Source organism: Grammomys surdaster, unplaced genomic scaffold (genome assembly GCF_004785775.1).
Source record: "Grammomys surdaster isolate TR1022 unplaced genomic scaffold, NIH_TR_1.0 125852, whole genome shotgun sequence".
NCBI lineage: Eukaryota > Metazoa > Chordata > Mammalia > Rodentia > Muridae > Grammomys > Grammomys surdaster.
The window spans coordinates 3,328,798-3,352,236 of NW_021620678.1; the positions used below are offsets into that span (position 1 = coordinate 3,328,798).

Genomic DNA, 23,439 nt, shown 5'->3' on the forward strand with positions numbered 1-23,439 from the left:
TGCTGATGGGTGTTAGGTATAGTGTCCCTGATTGGATCAGGGTGGGCAGCCCATGTGTATCCAAGATGAGGAAGAGGAGAAATGAAATGAATACACTTTTGTAACTCGCAGCCTAGAAATCTCATGGTCAAGGTCAGGGAGCTATGGGTTCAAGACCAGCAGGGTCTCTTCTGAGTCAGAGAGCTTTAAGTCCTTGTTTCTTTTGACCAAACTAAAGGGTCAGTGTCCTGGGAATACAGTTCCATGGCAGGGCACTTGCCTGGGACTTGGAAAATCCTGGGTTTGATACCGACTACCACAAAGACAATGCAGAGGAGCACAGTGGAGCATAGGTCATCTCAGCTTTCAGAGACTGAGGCAGAAGGGTCATCTCATGTTCCAGAACCAGCCCAAGCAACTTAGTGAGGCCCTCACCTCAAACTAAAAAAAAATAAGAGTGCTAGGGGAGGAGGGGTGTAGCTCAATAGAACTCTTGCTTAGCATATGTGAGGTCCTAGGTTCAGTTCCCAGTACTGCCTAAAATAAAGTAGAATAAATCAACAGTTTCAGCAGAACACTATCTAAATATAAAAAGGGCTATCTTAAAATAGTGACTGAGATAACCCAATTAAATTAGGTAGTGGAGTGAAGCCTCTTGTCATTCTCTTTGAAGAAATGCCAGAGTCTGGATTTTTATATTTTTTTACCTGTTGACTTCATTATCTTTTTTTGTTGTGTGTGTGCCTGCGAGTGTGAGTACAGGTGTACCATGTTGTCTGTGTGGTGATTACAGTATGACTTCTGGAGGCAGATTTTGGCTTTCCTCTTCTTTGCAACAGTGTCTCTTTATTTGACACTGCATCTGCCCTCTGGCCTCCAACCTTCCAAGGAGTCCTGTCTGCCTTCCATCTTGGCAGAGGGACACTGAGTTTACAGACTTCACTGCTACACTCTGCCTCCTGTGGGGCTTCCTGGGATTAGAACTCAGGTCCTCACACTTGTGCAACAGGTAGTTTATCCACTGAGCCGTCTCCCCAGACCTTAAGTTTTTTTTACATTTATTCAGTTTATGGATATGGGTTTGCTCACCCGTGTGTCCACATTTAAATGAAGGGGTCAAAGGGCAACTTTTAGAGTCAGTTCTCTCCTTCTACCATGTGGGTTCTGGGGATTAAGGTCAAATCACCAAGCTTGGCAGCATGCCTGCTTACCCACTGAGCCATCTTATTGGCCCGTTCTCTTAAAAGTTGGTTTGTTGAGAATTCCCCATGTGTACACAGTGCGTATAGATTGTCTCTGTCCATCCACCTCTTGCAAAACCTCCCTCACAGTCCCCTCCAGGCTTCTGTCCCTCACAGTCCCCTCCAGGCTTCTGCGTACTCTTTCCTTTTTTTAAAAAAATAAGTCACTAGTTCAATTAGTGCTGCCCCCGTGCACATAGTAGGACCTGCTGTGTCTACTGTAGATCAGGCTAGGCTGAAAAGCATAAAGGCCTTTCCAGTCCCGAGGTTAAAGGTGTGTGTCACAAATCCCACTTTGTCCCTCTCTCCTCTTTAATGACAGAGAAGCAAACACCTAAAACCAAAACTTCTGAAAGAGCCACTTCTTGTGGCCCATGTTGTGTCTCTCCTCAGTCCTCACCTTGGCCTCCCACCTTGGCTTGTATTTCAGAGCAGGGTCTCTGAAGACAACCTTGTTGACAGCAACCATGTCTTTTATAAGGGCAGAAAGATAGTATCTTCTTCCTCTGGGATCAGAAAACAGTCAAGAAGATGATCTTTTTTTTTGCTAGGCACAAAAGAAATAGGTGTCAGGGGCTGCAAAGATGGCTCAGCAGTTAAGAATGCTGGCTGCTCTTCCAGAGGACCTAAGTTCAATACCCAGCACCCACGTGGTGGCTCCCACTGTCTGTAACTTAGTTCTAGGAGATCCAATACCCTCATGGTGCACACAGACATACAGGCAGGCAAAGCACCCATACACATAAAAACCAAACTAATCAATTAATTTTTTTTAAATAGGTATCAAGAGCAGCACTGATAAGCATATGAAGGAATAAACAAACTACTACCTGAAAGAGGCTGGTTAAAGATTATTTTGTAATTAACATAGTAAGAGAATGGTGTATGAGGTCCAAGAGGTGAATTGGAACTGGACTGTGCTCCAGATACGGGTATTTTGTGGACTATTAGGAAGGGAATTGGTGAACATTTCGAAGTAGAAATAACTAGTCGTGGGTTATGAAATTTCAACTGTGTTGATGAGAAACTCTCAGATGTGGGGGCGTGACCTCTGTGAAGGCAGCACAGAGGGAACTGTGGGAGTCCATTGAGACCTTGAGCAGGGGCTTTGAGGAACTTAGAAGGTAGCTATGCTAGGGAAGCTTGCTGAGAAGATGATGAAATGTAGGCTTGCATGGGGGAGCAGTCACAGCAGGGACAGGAAACCTGTTCAGAAGCTCAAGACTGGCAACTGGCGAGGGAGGTTGAGGTGAAAGAACAGAACGGGATGGTGAGCTTCAAGAAGAGCAGTTAGCACACGGTGGACACAGTGCTACAGAGGGCTGCAGGGCACTGGACAGAAGGGCAGCCTTTCTAGAGCAGTCAAGTGGCAAGGGAGGGATCCAGAACTAGATAATCAAACAGCACTCCGAAGTCAGTGGGCGAGGGGCAAGCAGAGGCCACTGTTCTCCTTGGAGAAGGTTGAAGAACTTCTAGAATCTGCACGTCAGGCCTTGTGCATGTGAAGCAACCACTCCTACCACTGAAACACGGGCTCCTAAGTCGCTCAGACTGACGTGTCTCAGCATGTCACTACTAAGCCCAGCTTTCCTGTCTTTAGGAGTTGCCTGTTCTAACCATTCTGTATTAATGGATACAGAGCCTGTGGCTTCTTTCCCTTACCGCATGTTCCAGTCCACCTATGTTGCAATGTTGTGCCTCAGCAGAGCTTGGTTTGTTAACTTACCTCTCAGCTGCCAGACTTTGGGGTGCTTTTTCCTTTTTGGCTATTTGGAAAGAAGCAACTGAGAAATTTGGTTTTCTGTGGACTGCGTGTTCATTTTACTTGGGTAGATCGTCTGTATTTGTTGTTTGTTTGTCCATTCACTCCCTCTCTTCCTTTCCCTGGTCAGTTGTTTTCTTTCTTTCAGCCCTCATTCTGTTTGCCCATCTCTGGTTAAGTCAACCGCCCTTAACAACCTACAGGGTGATGTTGAGGTTCCTGGTCCCTGGTTCTTGATTTGGGGTGATGATGTTTGCTTCCTTGTTTTTATGAAACACATTCAACTTCTAGAGGTAATTTGTTGTTTGATGCTAGATTTAATGTAGCTCAGAATGGCCTCAAAATATGTGTGTGTGTGTGTATGTGTGCCCATGCGCGCACGCAAGGCTGGCTTTTTTTAAGTTCTGGATTAAGGGTATGGACTAAAACTCCCAGCCGAACATAACATGTTTTGAGACCAGGTCCTGCTTGTGAGATCCAGGCTGGGCTTGTGATATTCTTGGCTAGACCATCCAAGTGCTAGGCTTACAGATGTGTACTGTGAAGCCTGCTTTAATAGGTAGGGCAGAGTTTATAGTGGAATTCTGAAGAAGCAGCTTGTGTTTCAGCTTCTAGTACTTGAAAATGTTGATCCCGAGCTGCCCAGGAGCTCACATCCTCCTGCCTCTGCCTCCCCCTCCTACAGTGCTGGTATTACAAGCAGACACCGCCATCCCCGTATTGCCATTTTGATGTGCTGGGAACTGACTTCAGGGCCTTGTGCCCACTGGGCTACACTGAGCTACAACCCCAGCCTCAGCACTTTGATCCTCTGTAGTTTTCCTCTGAAAGCTCTTGAGCGCTTGCTGTTGCCCATAGCTTGTTTCTTTTCCACATGCTGTAAGCTCTTGGTCTCATCTGGTTACATTTTCTGGGGTTTCTCAAGCCACCAGACCAGTGTGCTCTTGAGTTTTCCTTTCTGTCTGTTTGGCCTCGCCCTTGTTAAACATTCTGTGTCTACACCCAAGCCATTGGGCTAATAATGTTCTTGACCATTCAAGTCTTTAAGATTTGTGGGTCTCATAAAGTCTGTTCTTGTTTCCATCTCAAGTAGGGTTTCTTTGTGTAGTCCTGGCTGTCCTGGAACTCACTCTATAGACCAGGCTGACCTCAAACTCAGAGATCTGCCTCTGCCTCCCAAGTGCTAGGATTAAAGGAGTGCACCACCATACCTGGCTAGCCGAAACTTTCAAATATATACATACACACTTGTCATATTTTCACATACAGATTGCTGTACGTTGCAATAATTGCAGTGTAATGGGTCTGTAATCCAGTATAATCCAGCCAAATAGACAGTGTGCATCTCTTTGGCTCTATTGAACATTTTCATCGTGTGTAGTCTCTCAGCATAAGTACAGCTGCTTTGGGCACTCAGGAAAAGTTCCTTTGGAGTCCGTACTCCCAGCCGTGTCCTTTCCTCTTGTCAGATTTTTCCATTGCTCCAAATTCCGACGGTTCCTCTTATCTATCGGAGTTAGCGGAGTACTGCATTTACATGGATCAAAAACTTAAACGTGTAAAGCAGGACTGTGAAAATTCTTGCTCTTTCTACTTATCTTTCTAAATTACACCTCCTCAAAGATAATCATACCTGGGCTGGAGAGATGGGTCAGTGGTGAAGAGCACTGGCTGCTTGTCCAGAGGACCTGCGTTCAGTTTACAGCATCCATATGGCTAACAAGCATCTGTAATACAGTCCCAGGGGATCCAGTATCCTCTTCTGGCCTCTGAGGTCACTGCACACACATGGTGCACAGACATACATGCAGGCCAGACATTCATACAAATAATACAAATAGTTTCTTTTACCTCCTGCTAAACTTGTTATTATAAGTAGAAGCAAAGACAGGTGAGATGACTTAGCAGGGAAGAGACTTGCTGCCTGATAACCTGAGTTAATCCATGGAAACCCCAAGGTAAAAGGAGAGAACTGACTTCAGCTAGCTGTCCTCCAACTAACTACACATGTGTGCTTGTGTGTACGTGTGTGTGTGTACATACACGCACACAGTAGTGATTAGGAGGGAGAGGCAAGCAGGTCTTTGAATCAAGGGCAGCCTGATCTTTCGGGTGAGAAGTTAACATTCACTCTGCTCGTGTCAGAGATACCATTTTAATACCCACGAGAAGGATCAGCTGAGGGATCCTTTTCCTCTTGTCCACTTCTGCCATACTTCTGCCAGGTTCAGAGCTGAAGCCTCACCCTGGTGCTTCGTGTTTGCACAAGCACTTCATTTTTAACATGCTCCTTAAGGTTCAGTTTTCAGTCCTTAAGGTCCTGGTTTTCAGTCTGTGCTTTGAGGGTCTTAGGAAAGTTTCCTAAATTCCAAAGACTGTTCTGGAAGGTCTGTGTTCTCACCCTATCTTTTTAGGGCATCATCCCTTGCTTCCCCAAACTTTACGTACATCTTCCCCTGAAAAATTTTGTAGGGCTTTTCACCATTGTAAATGGTGTTGTAAAGTTGCTTCTTTTCACTATAATTTGCTTGTGACCACTTTGCCCCAGAATCTCCACGTAACTTAGGAGATGTCCTTTTGTTTCAAGTCATGTTTCTCAAGAAAAAAGTCTCTCTTGAAGGACTAAAGCACTGGTTCTCAACCCGTGGGTCCTGACCCCCTTTGGGGTCACATATCAGATATTTATATTACGATTCATAACAGTAACAAAATCACAGTTACGACGTAGCAATAAAATTAATTTTATGGTTGGGGGTCACCACTCCATGAGGAACTGTATTAAAAGGTCCCAGCATTAGGAAGGCCAAGAAGCGTTGGACTGGAGAGACTGGAGAGACGGCTCAGCAGTTAAGGGTCTGTACTGCTCTTACTTTACAGTGAACTTAAGTTGGTTCTGGGCATCTACATCAAACAGTCAACTACTTGTAATTTCAGTTCTGGGAGTTTGAGAGGGTTTAAATAGTTTTTTATCAGCCTTGAAATTGGGCTTGCTAGTACATGCCTTTAATCACAGCATCTGGGAGGCAGAAGCGGTGGGTATCTGAGTTCGAGGCCAGCCTAGTGTACATAATGGGTTCCAGGCTAGCCAGGGTTATATAGTGAGAGCCTGAATAAGAAATAATCAGCCAGCTTGGCAGTGGTGGCGCGCGCCTTTAATCCCAGCACTTGGGAGGCAGAGGCAGGCGGATTTCTGAGTTCGAGGCCAGCCTAGTCTACAGAGTGAGTTCCAGGACAGCCAGGGCTACACAGAGAAACCCTGTATAAAATAATAATAATAATTAATAATAATAATAATCAGCCTTGGTAGTTTTCCTGAGCTAGTTGGGCACGCTTTCCTTTTATTTCTTGGGCAGGGTTGGACTACAACTTGTGATGGCTTTTCCCATGGTGTTAATTTTTTGTGTGTGCATATACACACAAAATTACATATAATTGTGTAAAAGACTATTGCATTTGTTTATTTAGTTGAAGGGGCATATGTGTCATGGTGTGTCAGAGGATAACTTACAGGAGTTGGCTTTTCTTCCACAGTTGTTTCCCTGGCTCAACAGTGTGGATCCTAGGGCTAGCCAACTCGTGTCTAAAGGCTTGGTAGCAAGCGCTATTACCCACTGAGCAGCCGTTCTTGCTGACCCAGGACCTTTTGTTCTTGTTTGTAGATATTAACATTCTCCGAGGAAATGTGACTTGATTTGTTCTTTATTAGTCGTTAGCATCTGCCTTGCTTGGCTTTTCTGTTGCAGTGATAAAACCCCATAACCAAAGCAATTTGAAGAGGAGAGGATTTATTTTGCATACACATCTGGATCACAGTCCATCCCTGAGGGAAGTCAGGAACCAGGAGGCAGGAACTGAAGCAGGGGCCGTGAGGAGATGTGCTTACTGGCCTGCTCCCAAGGCTTGCTCAGTCTGCTCTATCATACAGTCCAGGCCTGCCTGCATGGTGGTCCTGCCCACAGTCACTGAGTCCTCACAGTAATCATTATGTTATTACAGGCAGTCACATTCATGAAGGAAATGCCCGAAGACTTGCTTATAGGCAGCCTGGTGGAGGCATGTTGTCATGTGAGGTTCCCTTTTCCCAGATGACTGTAGTTTACATCAAGTTGACAGAAAGGCAGCTAACCAGCACATGGTCCCTGGAGTCGCAGCTACTTCACAGTTTTCTTTCTTTTTTCCTTTTTCTTTTTGTTTGTTTGTTTGTTTGTTTTGTTCTCTTCTAGGCCGGGTTTCTCTTGTAGCCTTGACTGTCCTGGAACTTCCTCTGTAGACCAGGCTGGCCTCAAACTCACACAGGTCTGCCTACCTCTGCCTCCTGAGTGCTGGGATTAAAGGTGTGCACTACTGCCCAGCATCTTCAGATTTTGAAGTCACAGGTAGGCAGCACTCGCTGTGCTCTTAGCACTGCATCTGCTCACACCTTTACAGAGGATACCTCTTGTGCTAGGACCTGGGGTGAGTGCCATCAGAGGAAGACATGATCCCTCATATTGTGGAAGTCAGTGCCATGACCTGAGTTCCAGCCGCTGTCCACTCTGTAAAACTAGTCTCTGCTAAGAAAGCTGGTTTGTTTTTCATCTTTTCTCCCGTTCTCCAGTTGCTTAGGATTTGAGGCCCACGGTACACAATTAGTAAGTGGTGTGTTGGTGGCCTTCATCCAGATGTGCGCACTTCTGAAACCTATGCACATCTCCTCTGGTCCTTGCCAGATTCCTTTCTGATGTAAGCAGGCTTCTGAGCTGTGGATGCAAGGTAGTATGATGGGATTCAAAACTCGAGAGATGCTAGATTCCCTACTGATGGCACCTTCAGTGGACACGTGCCTGATCCCTGGGCTTCCCCTGGGTACCCTGACTCTTCTGTGCATTCCTTCTGTGTGTAGGGTGGGGGTTGGGATATCTGTACCTCCGGTACTTGGAGATGAGGTGAGATAAACCAGACAGTTGGAGTAGGCAGGAACTAAGTCTTTTTTTTTTTTCCTCTCTCTATCAAGAAGGGAATTGAATGAACTTCAATTTGAGTTGATGAGTTTTTTTAGAACAGTTTTAGAGTGTTGATTTTCCCCCTTAAGGGCTTTTGTAAGCATGGTGGGCGGGTCACAGGAGGGGTCAGAGTGTGATATGAGTTGTTTGGATTTCCTCCACAAGACTCAAGGGTTAAACTTTTTGATGTGATGGAATGTTTTAGAGGCTAGCAGAAGAGTAGCCTGGCCCCTCAAGGTAAAGCCCCTGGGGAATTCTTCCTTAGAAGCTGGCCTCCAAGTGCAGGACTCCCAGGTCTCCCTCTCTAGCCTTGGGAGTTGCTAATCCCCTCACAGTCTTCCTCTTTCACCTGGCCTGGGAACTGGCCTGTTGGGTTCAGAGTCCCATAACTGCAGGGGAAATGCGTCCGTCGTGTCCTGGGCACTGACACTCCTGTGACCCTCACACTTGGCTAAAGTCCTCCTGGTGGCATTTGTCTACCCAGCAGTGCTGTGAGGTAGATGCTCGGTTTCTGTGTGCATTTTTCATGGACATTCATAAGGGCTCTGCAAAAGAGAAAGGAAATGACTTAGCCAGGATTTTCTGTGCTGAGCAGAATGCACTGTTCATCCTCTCCTTTGTCCGGTGGGAATGAGGTGGGAATGAGGTGGGAGATGCCCTGGTGTAAGAAGCCTGATTATTGAAGAACCTTTTCACTGGTCAGAAGTTGTGATGAATGAATACCATATGTTCATAGTCCAGTGCTAGAGGGTATTTGAAATGAATGAAACAGTCCCTGTTTTCAGGGAGCCTTTTCTTTTTGATTGCTGTACTCAGAGTACAAGCTTATATCCCAAGAAGAAAATGTAGCTGCAACCATCCCAAGAAGAATTCCAGATGTTTGACACACTAAGGAAGGACTTAGGGAAGTCTTTACAAGGACTTTGGCTAAGGAGAGAATGAAGGGTGGGTGAGCAGATCCATGTTTTAAAAATTATTTATTTTCAAGTACATTGTTATTTTGCCTGCATGTATGTCTGTGTGAGGGAGTCAGATCTTGGAGTTACAGTTGTGAGCTGCCATGTGGGTGCTGGAAATTGAACCCCAGTCCTCTGGAAGAGTGGTCAGTACTCTTCAGCTGAGCCATCTCTCCAGCCCCTAGCAGATTCATTCTTGATAAACTGTTACCTTCTCAACCAGTTTTCGTCAGGTTCTTCTATGCTTCAGTGTATTCTTTATCTGAGTCCCTTGAATTAAAAGTCAGGGTTTATTTGGGGGAGGATAGTATGTGTATTGATCAGAGAATCTAGAAAGCTGGGCTTGGAAAATGGGTTCAAATCCAGAGAGGCTCAGCAGTGCCAGAGCCCAGCCAGGGTTAGGGTAAACGGCAGCCTGCTCAGGACCACACCACAATGAGCTTTGTCTACTTTCCTGGATACGAGCATGCCTTAATCAGAGTTGGCTTGTAGGAAACCTTGTCAGGACATGCCTGATGGGCATTCTCCATGGGAGGAGCAGGATGCTCATGAGCAGGGTGGAGGGGTAGGGGTGTGCTGCTGCTGATGGAGAGCAAATTAAACGAAAATGGCAACTGTCACTGAGCTTCTCCTCTCTGGTGATGACGTCATTAAGGCCTTCACATTCCCCTAGGCAGCTCCATCCATCCCTCTTGTGTTCCGTGATCTCTGCATTGTTGACTTGCAGGGCATTTCCTGGTGCTGTTTTGTTGTTGTTTTTCCCTTAAACTGTTAATTTCTTTCGTGAATACTCTTCCATCCCTTTATCTCATAAAACTCCTTTTATCCTAGGTGTAGCTTTCAGTCGCCCTGAGTGGATTGGTCCTTTCCTCCCTCACAGCCTTCCCTTTTTGAGACATTTGTTTCCCTTATGTTGACGTTGGTGGAATTGGTTGGGTTTCTGTGCTCTCTGGGATTTTCTTGAACATGTTAGGCAAGCATTCTACCACCAGTACCACTGGTGCATCCCCAGTGTACTTGCCGCTCCTTAGACACAGTCTCAGTGCAACAGACTGACCTCAGATTCAGTCCTCCTGTTTCAGTCTCCCAAATGCTGGGGATTAAACCCAGGGCCTTACCTGCACGTTGGGCAAGCACCTCATCACTGAGCTGCACCCCCAGCACTTCTCTGTGGGGTTGAGGGATGCAAAATCATTCATTCAATCTTCCTTTCTTCCTTCCCTGCCTCTCTCCTTCTTTCCCTCCCTGCCTCCCTCCCTCCCTCTCTCCCTCCTTCTCTCCCTCCCTTCCTTCCTTCCTTCCTTCCTTCCTTCCTTCCTTCCTTCCTTCCTTCCTTTTTCTCCTTTCTCTCCTTTCTCTTCTTATTTTTACCTCTTCTTCAATTCGAGCTTTCCTTTTGTAGCCTTGGCTGGTCTTCAACTATCATCCAGTCTCAGCCTGTGTGTTGAGGTTACAGTCATGGACCATCACGTACAGCTCAGTACTTTTGTCCTTGCTCTGTACAGGGTCACACAAGGCACTTAAGACGCTCCAACCTATCAGACACATAGTAAGCATCACAGACAAGTACCAAGTGGATGGTTGTCTATCATTCAGTAACCTACTTTGCAAGTGTTTTTGGTCTTGCTTTGGGGAGATTGGAGAGTGTGATGGTGAGTGGTGGATTCTTGGGATCTGACATTTTTACCTAATGGCTTTAGTACTAATAAGGGTTGAGGTCCCTTGCTTTGTGGACTCTGCCCCAAAGAGCACAATCCAGGTGGAGTGGTTTGTGCCTGACTTTGTTGACAGTGTGTGGGTTATCTGCCATTGTGAAATACAAGGCCCTCTTGAAGCACAGGATCATGTCAGATCAGTTCCTTGAGCATCTTGCCTAACTTTTAGACTGCTTTTTCAAGAGTGAGAGTCACGTAACACTAGGGTGGGGGCAGGTAATGAGCTAGAAAAGACAGGAAAAGCCTGAGATGACACATCCTTTCCTTCCCAGGATTGGGTGTTCACTCTTGCTCATTCGCCAGTGAAGCACTCACTGAGTGTCCACCATGTCTGCCTGCTCCTGGGCTTGGTTTGGTGACATCCACATGATAATGGAACCAGAGTGTGCAGTGGCTATGAACTTGGTTGCAAAACCCCAGCTCCACCACTTGGGCATTGTGTGGTGCCCAGTTGCTACTTCATAACTGTACTTTTGCTACTGTTACGAATCGTAATGTAACTATCTGATATGTGACCCCTGGCCAAGTTACTTAACTTCCTTGCCTCAATTTCTTGTCTGAAGTAGATAACAATAGCACCTACCTCAGAGTGTCGTAGAGGTGACATGAGGAAAGGTATGCAGTGTTTAATGGAGTGCTGTCATGTGCTGTCTTTGTTACTTCTGTTTCTAATCAGCTCTGGGCCACTTCCTGACTGATGTACTCATTTCAAAGTAATAAATGGAATATCATGGAAATGTGCCTTTGAAACCCGGGGTGCCAAGAGACTGATGTCTCCAGCCAATCTTGGGAAAGAACTAGAGTTGCTTGTGTAGGGTTCCTGCATGGGTAGGGGTGCCCAGGGAACATTCCAGAATCCAGCTGCTGTGTGAAATGGGGCAGTCCTGGTGATGGAGTGTCACAGGACACCACAGTGTGTATGTTTTGGGGATAACTTCTTTTTTTGTTTTGTTTTGTTGTTTTGTTTTGTTTTGTTTTTGTTTTTTTGAGACAGGGTTTCTCTGTGTAGCCCTGGCTGTCGTGGAACTCATTCGGTAGACCAGGCTGGCCTTGAACTCAGAAATCCGCCTGCCTCTTCCTCCCAAGTGCTGGGATTAAAGGCATGCGCCACCACCACCCTCCGGCTTTTTTTGTTTGTTTGTTTTTTGTTTTGGGGGATAACTTCTGCAGTGGGGTGCCTGTGTGTGGTTAGGGGTCCAGGACCTCCCCAAGAAAGGCTCCCATTCCTGTCTTCTCACTTATATGCCTGAGTCTGTGCAGAACTCTTCTTAAGTAGTTTCTTAGGCACAAACAACAGCACATTTAAGCACATAAGAGCCAGGCAGTATGAAAAATGCCTTACATATGAATGCTTGAAACAGGTCACCTCATAGGGTGGTTTTGAAGATTCTCTAACAATGTGTGGGAAATGCCTAACCAGGCATTAGGAGCAAAATAACAGTGGCAACACTAAGAAAGGTGCTTTCCAGAAAAACAAAACAAACAAACAAAAACCAACAAAACAAACAACAACAAAAACTGTGTTTATACTTTGCTAATAATAGTATACAGATTCGCTCACAAACGCAAGTAAAAAAGCAGTGGTCCCTGGCCCTGACAGATGTTTGCACAGGTGTTTTTCTCCCAGAACCTGCTTCTTGGAGGCATTTACTGCTGAGTGTGGCGTGTATAGGGTCTCAGTGTTTATTCCATGTGTGCGTGTCTTTATTGGCTTGTTCTGTATTAGAGCAGAGGGGGCTAAGGAGAGTTGGCTTTGGAAAGAGTATCTTGTCAGAGCAGATCTGTAGGAATTTGGGTAGGAGAGTATGCCTGTGACGTTGTTACATGCTTACCTCAGATTGGTGTTCCATTAGCATTGGGTGGAGGGTTTGTTTGGTTTTATGGTGGTGAAGATGGAGTTTCCTGAGCTCCATCCCCAGATCTCTCCCACAGACATTGAAAGCAGTATGTGGCTGATTTCCAAATTCCTTCTAGCACACCTTCATCTGCATTGCGTCTTTCTCCCAAGTTGTGATTCATATAAATGCAAAATAAACATGTTCGGGAATCAGCTGTGGTAGCACACACCTTTAATCCCAGCACCCAGGAAGCAGAGGCAGGAGGAACTCTATGAGTTTGAGGCCAGCCTGGTCTACAGAGCAGGTTGTAGGACAGCCGGATACGTTAACAGAGACACCCTATCTCAAAAAAAGAAAAAAAGCTAAAACCAACCAACCCAACAGTAAATAAATGCTTGGAAGCCAGGCATGGTGATACATGCGTGTAGTGTTCGTACTCAGGAGGTGGGGCAGGAGAGTTCAAGGTCATCTTCAGCTACATAAGGGGTTCAAGAAGAGCCTAGGGTACATGAGACCCTATCTCAATACCCTACACACACCCAAAAGGGGGGGATGTCAGTTGTTGCTATTATGTTGTCCACATAAAATTAATATAAATTAATTTGTCAGTTGTAATCACCTTCTATATATTTAAATAAAACACACATATGATTTCTAAATAGAAAATAAAATTTTCTTTTAGACATGAATAGTGTAATGGCTTTTTAAAAATTATTTATCTATTTCTGTATGTGGGGCACACGGGGGTCAGAGGACAACCTGCGAGTCAGTTCTCTCCTCCACCACAGCCCTTCCAGGGATCAGCATAGGTCACCAGGCTTGGTCACCAGGCTTCCTCACTCACCAGGCCATCTTGCTGGCCCTCCTTTATTTCTTTAAGTTTTAAACAAGAAATGTATTGTATGAATATTAGTTTTGCCTGCATATGAGTGCACTGCATGTATTTCTGTGCACCGTGTACATGTATGTCTGTGTACTGTGTACATGTATGTCTGTGTACTGTGTACATGTATGTCTTTGCACTGTGTACATATAAGTGCACTGCATGTATGTCTGTGCACCATGTACATGTATTTCTGTGCACCATGTACATGTATGTCTGTGCACCATGTACATACCTGTTCCCGCAGAGGACAGGAGAGGCCATTGAATCCCCTGAGATTGGAGTTGCAAGTTATGAGCTGCCATGTGTGCTGCGAATCAGACCCAGGAAACATCCTTTGGAAGAGCAAGCAGCCCGTGCTCTTAGCCACTGAGGCATCTCTCTCCAGCCCTCGTTGGTTGCTGCTGTGTGTCCCAGGATGTTTTGGAACTCTTGCCTCATCCTCTTGAATGCTGAGGTGATAAGCATGTGTGACCGCAGCTGGCTCTGTTTGTGGAACCTGGGACTCTGTGTGTTAGTCAGCTACTGTAGCTCTAAGCTATATCCCCAGCCTAGGTTCTTCTAAAGGAAACCTTGTGTTCAGGAGCTTGCAGATAACTGGACAGATAACTGGACATGAGGCGTCAAGTCCTTAGTGAAAGCCTTTAAGTAGAACAGTGAGCCAGCTTAGAGAAAGAATGAAGGTGATCTTACTCAGGAAGAACGCAGTGTTCTTATTCTGAGAGTGATTTGCCAACCTCCAGCTTGTGCAAAAAGGGAAGTGGATATCTTTGAAAAGGTAGGTGAGTGGGAAGTGAAAGAAAGCTGTAGGCGTTGGAGGGCTCAGGGCTGGGTGGGGCTGGAGAAATAGCTCAGAGGACCAAAATTCAGTTCCAAGCACCCGCAACCACCTGTAACTAACCTGAGCTCAAGGGGGATCTAACTGGTCCCCTGGAGCACCCACATAAGCTGAACAGACAGACAGACACACACACACACTCATACACTGGAGCACCCGCGTGAGCTGAAGAGACAGACAGATGTGCACACTCAAAGTCAGAGCAATTTGCAGGAAGCGCTGAAATTTGGTTTGTAGCTAGCAGGTGGCTCAGCAGTTAGAGCACTTGCTGGTCTGTAGAGGACCCAAGTTCCGTGCCCTGCACCATGTGGCAGCTCACAACTATTTCGTAACTCTAGTTCCAGGGTGTCTGATTTGAAAGACACCGGCTATGCCGGTCAGATGCTGATTGGTATCCAACAGAAATCTAGTTGAATTTGAAACAGGGTGTGGAGTGGAGTGATACGATGCCGTAGATGCTTTGAGATGTTGTCTGGCCGTCTTAGGGTGAAGAAAACCTATGGAAAGTACTGTTTAAAATAGCTCTTCTGGGTGAGACTGTTGAGCTGGCTCTAGTCTTGGGCTGCGGGGACTGGAGAAGCCAGGACTTTGTTCTCCGTCCACTTTTTAATTTTTTTTCCTCCTAGAACTGCAGAGGTATCTTCTGGGTGCCTGGAAAGAAGGGAGAGAACCAGATAGAACCAGGAGACCACATTGAGTTGCTCTAGATTTCTTGTGAACTTTTTTTCTTGGGGGTGTGGGGGGGGCAGGGAGATATGGATGTGAACGTGCTGGTAGGTGGAGGCAGAGCAGAGCCTGTGTTCCTGGATTGACCTCGGCTTGAACTGGGAGTCAGCTGTGTGTCTCTACCTCCTAATTGGGAGTCATAAGCACACACAGCCACACACAGCTTTTTGTATGAGTGCTGGGGATTTGAACTCAGGTCCTCACATTCACAGAGCAAATACTCTTACACACTGAACCAGGCCACCACCTCCTCTTCTTTTTGTTTTTTCAAGACAGGGTTTCTCTGTGTAGCCCTGGCTGTCTTGGTACTCCACAGACCGGGCCTGCCCCTGCTTCCCAAGGTCTGAGATTAAAGGTGAGCACCACCCGTCTATTGTCTAAATTTGTTTATAATGGATATATTCCTTTCATGATTTTAAAATATTGTCTATGGGCTGGCAAGATGTCTCCACGGGTAAAGGCATGTGTCTCCAAGGCTGATTGTCTGAGTCCCATCACCAGAGCACACATGGCACAAGGCCCCTCCCCCATAAATAAATGTAACTCAGAAATAAATAAATAAATAAATAAAAGCATGATATTATCTAACACAACATTCTTAATAAATATAAAGTGTAAGAATAACATTGTATGGAAGTCTCAAAGAATTAATAAAATATGTATTGAAAAAATAAGTAGTGGGGCTGAAGAGCTTGCAGAGGACCCTGGCCACATGGCAGCTAAGGAGTCTGTAACTCCAGGGGATCCAGCGCCCTCTTCTGTCCTCTGTGAGCACTGCATGTATGTGGTGCTCAGACACATTCAGGCAAAAACCTCATACAGTAAGAACAAGTAAGTGACCTTTGCTGTGTGTAGTCACTCACTGTAGTCTAAGGTCTGAGGAGGCCAGCTTTGGCAACATGGTAAACTCCACGGTATGTGGTAAGTTATATAGTAAGACCCTGGCTAAACTCTTCATTCCACCCCCTTACTCCCCTCCCACCCACCCCCCCAAAAAGAATAATGACTTCTGTAAACCAGTTCTTCCTCACCTCGAAGAACTAGATAACAAATACTCAAAGGACTATTAGCTGACTGTCATTTGAAGACATTGTTACTCCATCTGGGAGCTTTGGATTTATTCGTAATCAAAATCAATCTGATCAGGGGCCTGAAGTGATGGATTAATGGCAGAGAGCCCTGGCCACTCTTCCAAAGGACCCAGGTTCAATTCTCAGCCAACCTCATGTCAGCTCACAATCTGTAACTCTAGTTCAGGGCTTCTGGTATCCTTGGGCATGATGCATGCACAGAGACAGACAGACAGACAGACAGACAGACAGAGAGACAGACATGCTGGCAAAACACTCAATTGCATAAATTAAAATAATAAAAATTTAATCTGATCGTATTTTGGTGTGCACTAGATGCTGCATGGCTAAGCCAGCCAAGATCTGTTATCTGTAGGTCATAAGCTCTGTAGAGTATGCATGAGCTGCTTCTGTTTCTTTGAAGCATGAAGTGATTTGAAATGCACAGGTGCTAAACATCTCCCCCTAGTTTTGTTTCTTCGCTTTTAAAGAAACAGAACCCAAATGTAGATTCGTGGTGCCCCAAGCAACTTAGCCCCAACTTTTAGAGACTGCTGAGGCTGGGGAAATGGTAGAGAGGAAGTGAGGTGTGCTTGGGTATGCCAGCCACTTCCGGGAGCCTCTTTGCCCTGTGTTCTGTGAGCTGCAGCTGGAACACAAACTCCATTTCCCAACCTTCATAAAACCTTTTCCCAGGCCTCGCTTTCCCAGACTTCATGGCTCTCTGTGGAAATGAGAGCCCGTGTAATTGCCTGACACAAAGCACAGAGTGGGGAGCAGGGAGGAGCCATTCTGTGCTCCCACATGTGGAGCCTGCACCTCAGCTCACTGGGTGGGTGTCTCTGCATGGCGCTCCTTCCCACACATGTTTGTCTTTCCTTACACTTGGTTAGGCCTGCTGCTCAGCTTTCTATGTGAGCGTTAAAAGGCATTTTACTTTATGAAGGAAAGAAGCAGTAGTTGCAGTCCATCTGCCTACACACTCTTTTTTTTTTTTTTTTTTTTTTTTTGGTTTTTCGAGACAGGGTTTCTCTGTGTAGCCCTGGCTGTCCTGGAAGTCACTCGGTAGACCAGGCTGGCCTCGAACTCAGAAATCCGCCTGCCTCTGCCTCCCAAGTGCTGGGATTAAAGGCATGCGCCACCACCGCCCGGCCTGCCTACATACTCTTAACCTGCCTCGTGAACTAAAAGCCTGTGACCTTTGCACACCAGCCTGATGGTCCCCAAGCAAAGGGTCTTTGAGAGGGCGTGGTAAAATAACTTAAGTGGGCCCAAGTGCTTGCATAGGGAGTGCTCAGGGACTTCCTGAAGGCCTGTCCTCTGGAGGCATTTTGTATAAATTATCTTATTTCACCGTAGAGCAAAGAATCAAGTGTGTATTTATTTCCCAGGCAGCCTTTTGTGGTGTGGAGAAGTAATTTGTCTGTCCTCCCAGCTTCTTGAGCTGCCTTCCTGAGACCCAGGCCCATCCAGTGCCAAAGCCAGTGCGCCCCTCCCTCAGATTGCCCTTTCCTTTGGTTTTATGGGACGTGTGAAGGACTCGAAAATTGTTAGATTTCTCCTAATCGTTTTCTTAAAGTTTTCTATGATCTCATATTCTGCTTGTGCACTAGATCTATACTTCCTTCAAGTTTTGTTCTGAGATTAAGGACAGCTCTTAGTTAAAGTGTGGAGAAGGGATTGGCCGTAGTTGGCCTTTGCCATGTCTGTGACGTCTGCCCTCCCACATACAGCCGAGCGGAGCACTGAGGTGTTGTAAGTGTTCACACTTGGTGGAACAGAAGTGCCTGGCTGGCTGAACTGACCGAGTGCTCACAGCGCTGCAATTGAAATGCTAAGCTCCAGTTGCTCCGTTTGGACAGTACTCGGAATCTCCAGTAACATGCTGCTTGCCCCACATACAACTCTCCTTCCTCAGACACCTCCCCTACTTTTAACGACTTGGAAGGGACTCTCTGGAGCAGAGGGGGAGAACGTGGGGGAACAAGTGGAGATGGTGCTTTTTGGTTTGGGTGGCCGATCTTGTCTTTTTATTCTTACCGTTTTTATGATTTGCTTTGTGTTGGGGACACCTCCACGGCACATGCATGGACGATGGAGGACACCTTATGAGAGTCGGTTCTTTCTTTCAACCATGTGGCTTCTGGGAATCAAACTCATGTCATCAGGCCATGATGTCTTTTCCCACTGAGGCAGCGTGTCAGGCGTGGGGGCTGTTTTGGTTGTGGTGGTTTGTCTGGTGTCTGAGTGAGAGCATCGATGGGCAAGAGAGTTCGGAGCCAGGGATTCTTGACCACTTTTCAAGAGTAATCCCTCATTTCACGGGTACATGTAAGGTATTCTAAAGGGAAAGAAATGAACGGGCATCTAGTAAGGGGCAACCCAAGACCAGGAAGCAGTCATGAGAAGTAAGAGTCTCTGGAGTAAGTGGGGCATAGGGAAGCCTTCGCAGGCTTGAGGCTTTGGGGGACAGGGATCCAGGAGTTACAGACATTTGGAATATGATCTAGAAAGGGGAGCATGGTTTCCAAATGGGCCCGTCTTCTTGGCCCCACAGACTTTCAAGAATAATCACTCACGGGGCTAGGAAGAACTAACGTTCTGTACAGCTGCAGCCCAGCATAGCTCAGGCACTGCCATAACGAGCAGGGCGGAGAGTGGAGGTTGCAGTGATGACCGACCCTGGGGGGTTACTGGGTTGCTTACTAGGTTGTGTAGACCCATCCTGACCCATTTCTGCTATGGTCTTAGCATTGTCAAGCTGGACATGGTGGCTTATACCTGTAATGTCAGCACTCAGGTGGCAGAGGCAGGAGGATTGATGCAAGTTGTGGGTCAGCCAAGGCTATATAGCAAGACCAGTCCAGAAAAGACAAGACAGGCATTGACTTTTCATGGCCTCTATCTCCTTGTTTGGGGTTATGTTGGCTTGTGGTGCCTAGAGTGGAGCCCCGTGCATTTCCATAAACACTGAGTTCACCCCCAACTCCAGTGCATGAAGTTTAAAAGTTACTATCTGAGAGCTGAGAATGGAGCCAGTGATAGAGAACACTTGCTGAGCATGCATCAGGCCCTGAGGCCAATTTCCCAGCACCTCGAAAGAAATTACCAGGAAATGAATGACCTGACATTGAGGTTATTAAAGACTCAAGTGAGAGAAATTGGCTCTCAGTTCAGTCGCTGGTTCGTCAAGGATACTACCCAGACTCTAGGCAGAGGAGTACTTCTCTCTGCTCACAAACTACTTACAACTCCATAGGAGCCATTTGGAAAAAAAAAAAAAAAGTACCAAATAAAGATGCTGATGTTTATCAGCCTACTGTAGTGGCACCTCCCTACAATCCCAGAGCGTCGGAGACTGAAACAGGAGGTTTGCTGTTTGTTTTGTTTTAAAACAGGGTTTTTTTCTGTGGAGCTGAGCTGCCCTGTGCCTTGTAGACCAGGCTGGCCTCTGCCTATGGAGAGCTGGGATCAAAGGTGTGCACTACCATGCCCGGCTCAGGAGGATTGTTTTAAGCACCAGGCCAACCGAGTCTACATAACAAGACCCGGTATCAAAAAGACAAAACCAAAGTGTTTATATTTTGGGTGGAAATATAATTGCTCCTTCCCTTTTGTTCACAGAGATGCTGCAGTTTGTCAGCAATCAAGTGGGAGACTTCCCCGACTTGTTTTCAGAGCAGCTATGTAGCTCCTTCCCTGGAGGTGGCGGCAGTGGCAGCGGCAGCAACAGCAATGGCAGAGGCAGCAGCAGTGGAGCCACAGATCCTGCAGTACAGCGGTCTTTCAGCCAGGTCCCATTATCTACCTTCTCTCCCTCAGCCACCTCCTCTCAGGCTCCAGCCCTGCAGGTCAAAGTCTCTCCTACCACACCGAGGGCAACCCCTGTTCTCCAGCCCCGACCCCAGCCCCAGCCTCAGCCTCCAGCTCAGCTGCAGCAGCAGACAGTAATGATCACCCCAACATTCAGCACCGCTCCACAGACGAGGATCATCCAGCAGCCTTTGATATACCAGAATGCAGCGACCAGCTTTCAAGGTGATTCAGAAGTCAGGGGAGTTGGTTGCTTCCGGAGCCTCTGTGCCAGTATGCAGACAGACATTGTAGATCTAGCCTCCCTGAGCAGGATAGAAGATTTTAGTCCGGTCCTGTCTGGACAAGTTTCTGATCATTGGCAGAACGGTGCAGGAATACATCTTCTTCCTCAAAGACTTTAATGTCTGTTAGACCGACTTCCAAGTCCAAACATGGTGAAGGCCGGGTTGTCCTGATAACTAGAGGTGGAGTCCTGAGTAAAATTAGGTCTGAAACTTACTTAGCCACCAGATCTGAGCGTCCACAGATGAGAACTGGTCCCTTGGCAGATAACTCCTAAGCAAGCACTGTGGAGATAAATTCCATTTTTAAAATAGGTGCTACATCTTTAAATAGCAGCCCTCATGGCGGGCATGCAGTGTATGTTGAGTGAATGAGCGGCTGAAGCACTTGTTCTTGCTGTGATGTGCTATATCCTGTGACAATGGGGAGCCCCGGGTAGGCTCAGTATTGCTCTCAGTTTGAAGACAACACATAATTTTCTGGTGGGTTTGAGACTTTGAGAGGAGGAGGTATAAAACAGAAAGCAGAGACCATGATCCCAAAGCAGATTTTCCATCTAGAAAGGATGGGAAGCAATGAGGCCCTAGGGGGTTGTTGACTCTCGGCGTCTGTTAACTCGATTGCGGGCACAGCCATTTGCCAAGTAGCTTCCCTTACATTCGCTCCAGCACTCGGAGTAATAAAACAATTTGTACTCATTCCATCAGATATTGATGCAGTCCTTATGGGACGTTCCTATTCTCTAAACCAGCTTGTAAATGGTTGTGCGCATCTTCTCCAGCAGCAGGTGGGAAGCTGAAGTCATTAGGAGACACTCCATCCCCAAGTCACACTGCAGCTACAGTGACACTGTGCGTTCCTTACCCATGTAACGTTTTTCTCTTCTTCCCAAAGTCCTGCAGCCTCAAGTGCAAAGCCTCGTGACGTCCTCGCAAGTACAGCCCGTTACCATCCAGCAGCAGGTGCAGACAGTTCAGGCCCAGCGGGTGTTGACGCAAACAGCCAATGGCACACTGCAGACCCTTGCACCAGCCACAGTGCAAACAGTCACTGCACCACAGGTGCAGCAGGTCCCGGTAGGTGGCTTGGAAAGGACTCAGGGGAGCTGGGGGAGACTCTGAACTAGTCCTTGGTTAATATTTGTTTTGTTTTTTGTTTTTTGGTTTTTGGTTTTTCGAGACAGAGTTTCTCTATGTAGCCCTGGCTGTCCTGGAACTCACTCTGTAGACCAGGCTGGCCTCGAACTCAGAAATCCGCCTGCCTCTGCCTCCCAAGTGCTAGGATTAAAGGCATGCGCCACCACTACCCGGCCTTGGTTAATATTTGTTAAGCATGCTAAGAAGCATCATCAAGACTATACACAAAACAGGGAGGAGGGCTAAGAAAGGAACCTGTGAGTACCATGCAGAGATTTGACTGAGCCTCACCTCTGGCATCGTTGGGAAAGGCTGGTACGGTGACTATTGACACATACGATAGGTATAAAACTGGAAAGAAGGCCTCAGTGGACATAGGCACTTGTTACCAAGCCTGAAACCTGAGTTCAGTCCACACCAGGGAAGGAGAAGCCAGCTCTTACAAGCTTCCCTCCAACAATAGATGCACTAAGTGTATATTTAAAAAACAGTGTTTTAGGGAGATGGCTCAGTGGGTAAGTTTGCTTGCTCTGTTAGCAAAAGGACCTGTGTTTGATTTTTTGTTTTTTGTTTGTTTGCTTCATTGGTTTGAGACAAGATCTCTCTAAAGATCCACCTGCCTCTGCCTCCCAAGTGCTAGGATTAAAGGTGTGCACTGCCGTATCTGTTAGGACCTGTTTCTGAATCCCCAGCACCTGTGTAAAAGCTGGGCATGGCTGCTTGTGCTGGTAAACCCAGCCTTGGAAAGGAGATAGGCAAATCCTGAGAGCTCACTGGCCTGCCAGTCCACTGAACGGGTGACAGCCAAAATAGAAGCTTCTAGTTCATTAAGAGAGCTTTCAAGGCAATAAGGCAGATAGCTGCTCTGACCTACATATACTCAGATAGGCATTTCTGCACATACGTGTGTGGTCAGCACACACATGCAATATAATATATGAACTTACTAACAAATGAATCTTTTTATTACACCTTAACATTTTTATTTTGTGCGCGTGTATGTGTGGGCAGGTGCACACATGTAGCAATCAGAGGACAGAGTGCAGGAGTTGGTTCTCTCCTCCTTGTGAGTCCTGGGGATCAGACTCAGATCACTAAGCTCGGTGGCCAGCACCTTCACTGATGAACCTTCTCCATGGCCCCAAATTAACCTATCTTAGAAAAATAAACCCAAGAGAAACAAACAAACAAAACCTGGCCTTAACAGTCTTCCTTCTTCCTTGCTCCTGGCTCTCCTGAACCTACTGAAGGCCAGCTCTCTCGAAGGTCAGCTCTCTCAGCCTTAGATTGTGACCCATCCTTGCCTCTGTTTCTGCCACACATTGTTATTCTGAAAGCTTTGAGGCCTTACAGTTCTCTTTAGGTGTCCCCTTCCTCCTCCCCTTCAACCCAGGATGCAAGTTGCACAAAACAGCCAACTTTGGGAATTGTCTGTAGGGATTTCCTTTTTGTTTGTTGGTTGGTTTCCAGTTTCGAGAAAATGTTTTCTTATTCCTTCTTGATTAGTCTTTGCAGCAAGAAACAAATGAAAAAATAATGCTTCTTTTTGTCCTCCTCCTTCTAGGTCCTGGTTCAGCCTCAGATCATTAAGACAGATTCCCTTGTTTTGACCACACTGAAAACAGATGGCAGCCCTGTCATGGCTGCAGTCCAGAACCCAGCCCTCACGGCCCTCACCACCCCCATCCAGACGGCTGCCCTTCAAGTACCAGTAAGGGTCGCGCTCTGCTTCCTTTGTGCTTCAGAGTTTCTAAAGCCCACTGCTGAGTAGATGTGGGGAGCTTAATAGAATATGTCCATCAGGTTGTAAATATCACCCCACTTTTAGTTTGTTTTTTCCCTTAAACCAATGTTGTCGGGGTGTGTTATATTAAGTCTTGGGATCTTGTAAGGGAATGGGACAGAACCCCAGATGAGCCCTGCTGCTGCACAGCAGCTCCTCACAGAGCCAGTCTTTTAGGTACTGTTGATGCCATGGGGTTCAACTGCTAAAGGACCCTAGAGCCACCAGACAGGGAGAGGTATCAAGAACACAGATGAGGAAAGCACCATCCTTTAGTTACAGGATCCTGGCCACTCCCAGTAAAAGGTTATTTAAATTTTGGAAGCACTGGTTTTACTCATAAAAACCGAGAACTAGAGCTGGAGAGGTAGACAGTTGGTAAGAGCCAAGAACTAGAAACAGTCCAGATGTCCATGCATGGGAGACCAAGAA

At 46.5% G+C, this 23,439-nt stretch overlaps 1 protein-coding gene across 1 annotated transcript in view; it reads left to right on the plus strand.

Annotated features, from left to right (window-relative positions):
- Srebf2 (sterol regulatory element binding transcription factor 2) overlaps positions 1-23,439 on the plus strand; it is a 60,404-nt gene that overhangs the window by 2,446 nt on the left and 34,519 nt on the right. Inside the window, exons 2-4 of the mRNA XM_028790019.1 lie at positions 19,615-20,028; positions 20,983-21,164; positions 22,789-22,935. Coding sequence (XP_028645852.1) covers positions 19,615-20,028; positions 20,983-21,164; positions 22,789-22,935 — 743 coding nt within the window. The remainder of the gene's footprint in view (positions 1-19,614; positions 20,029-20,982; positions 21,165-22,788; positions 22,936-23,439) is intronic.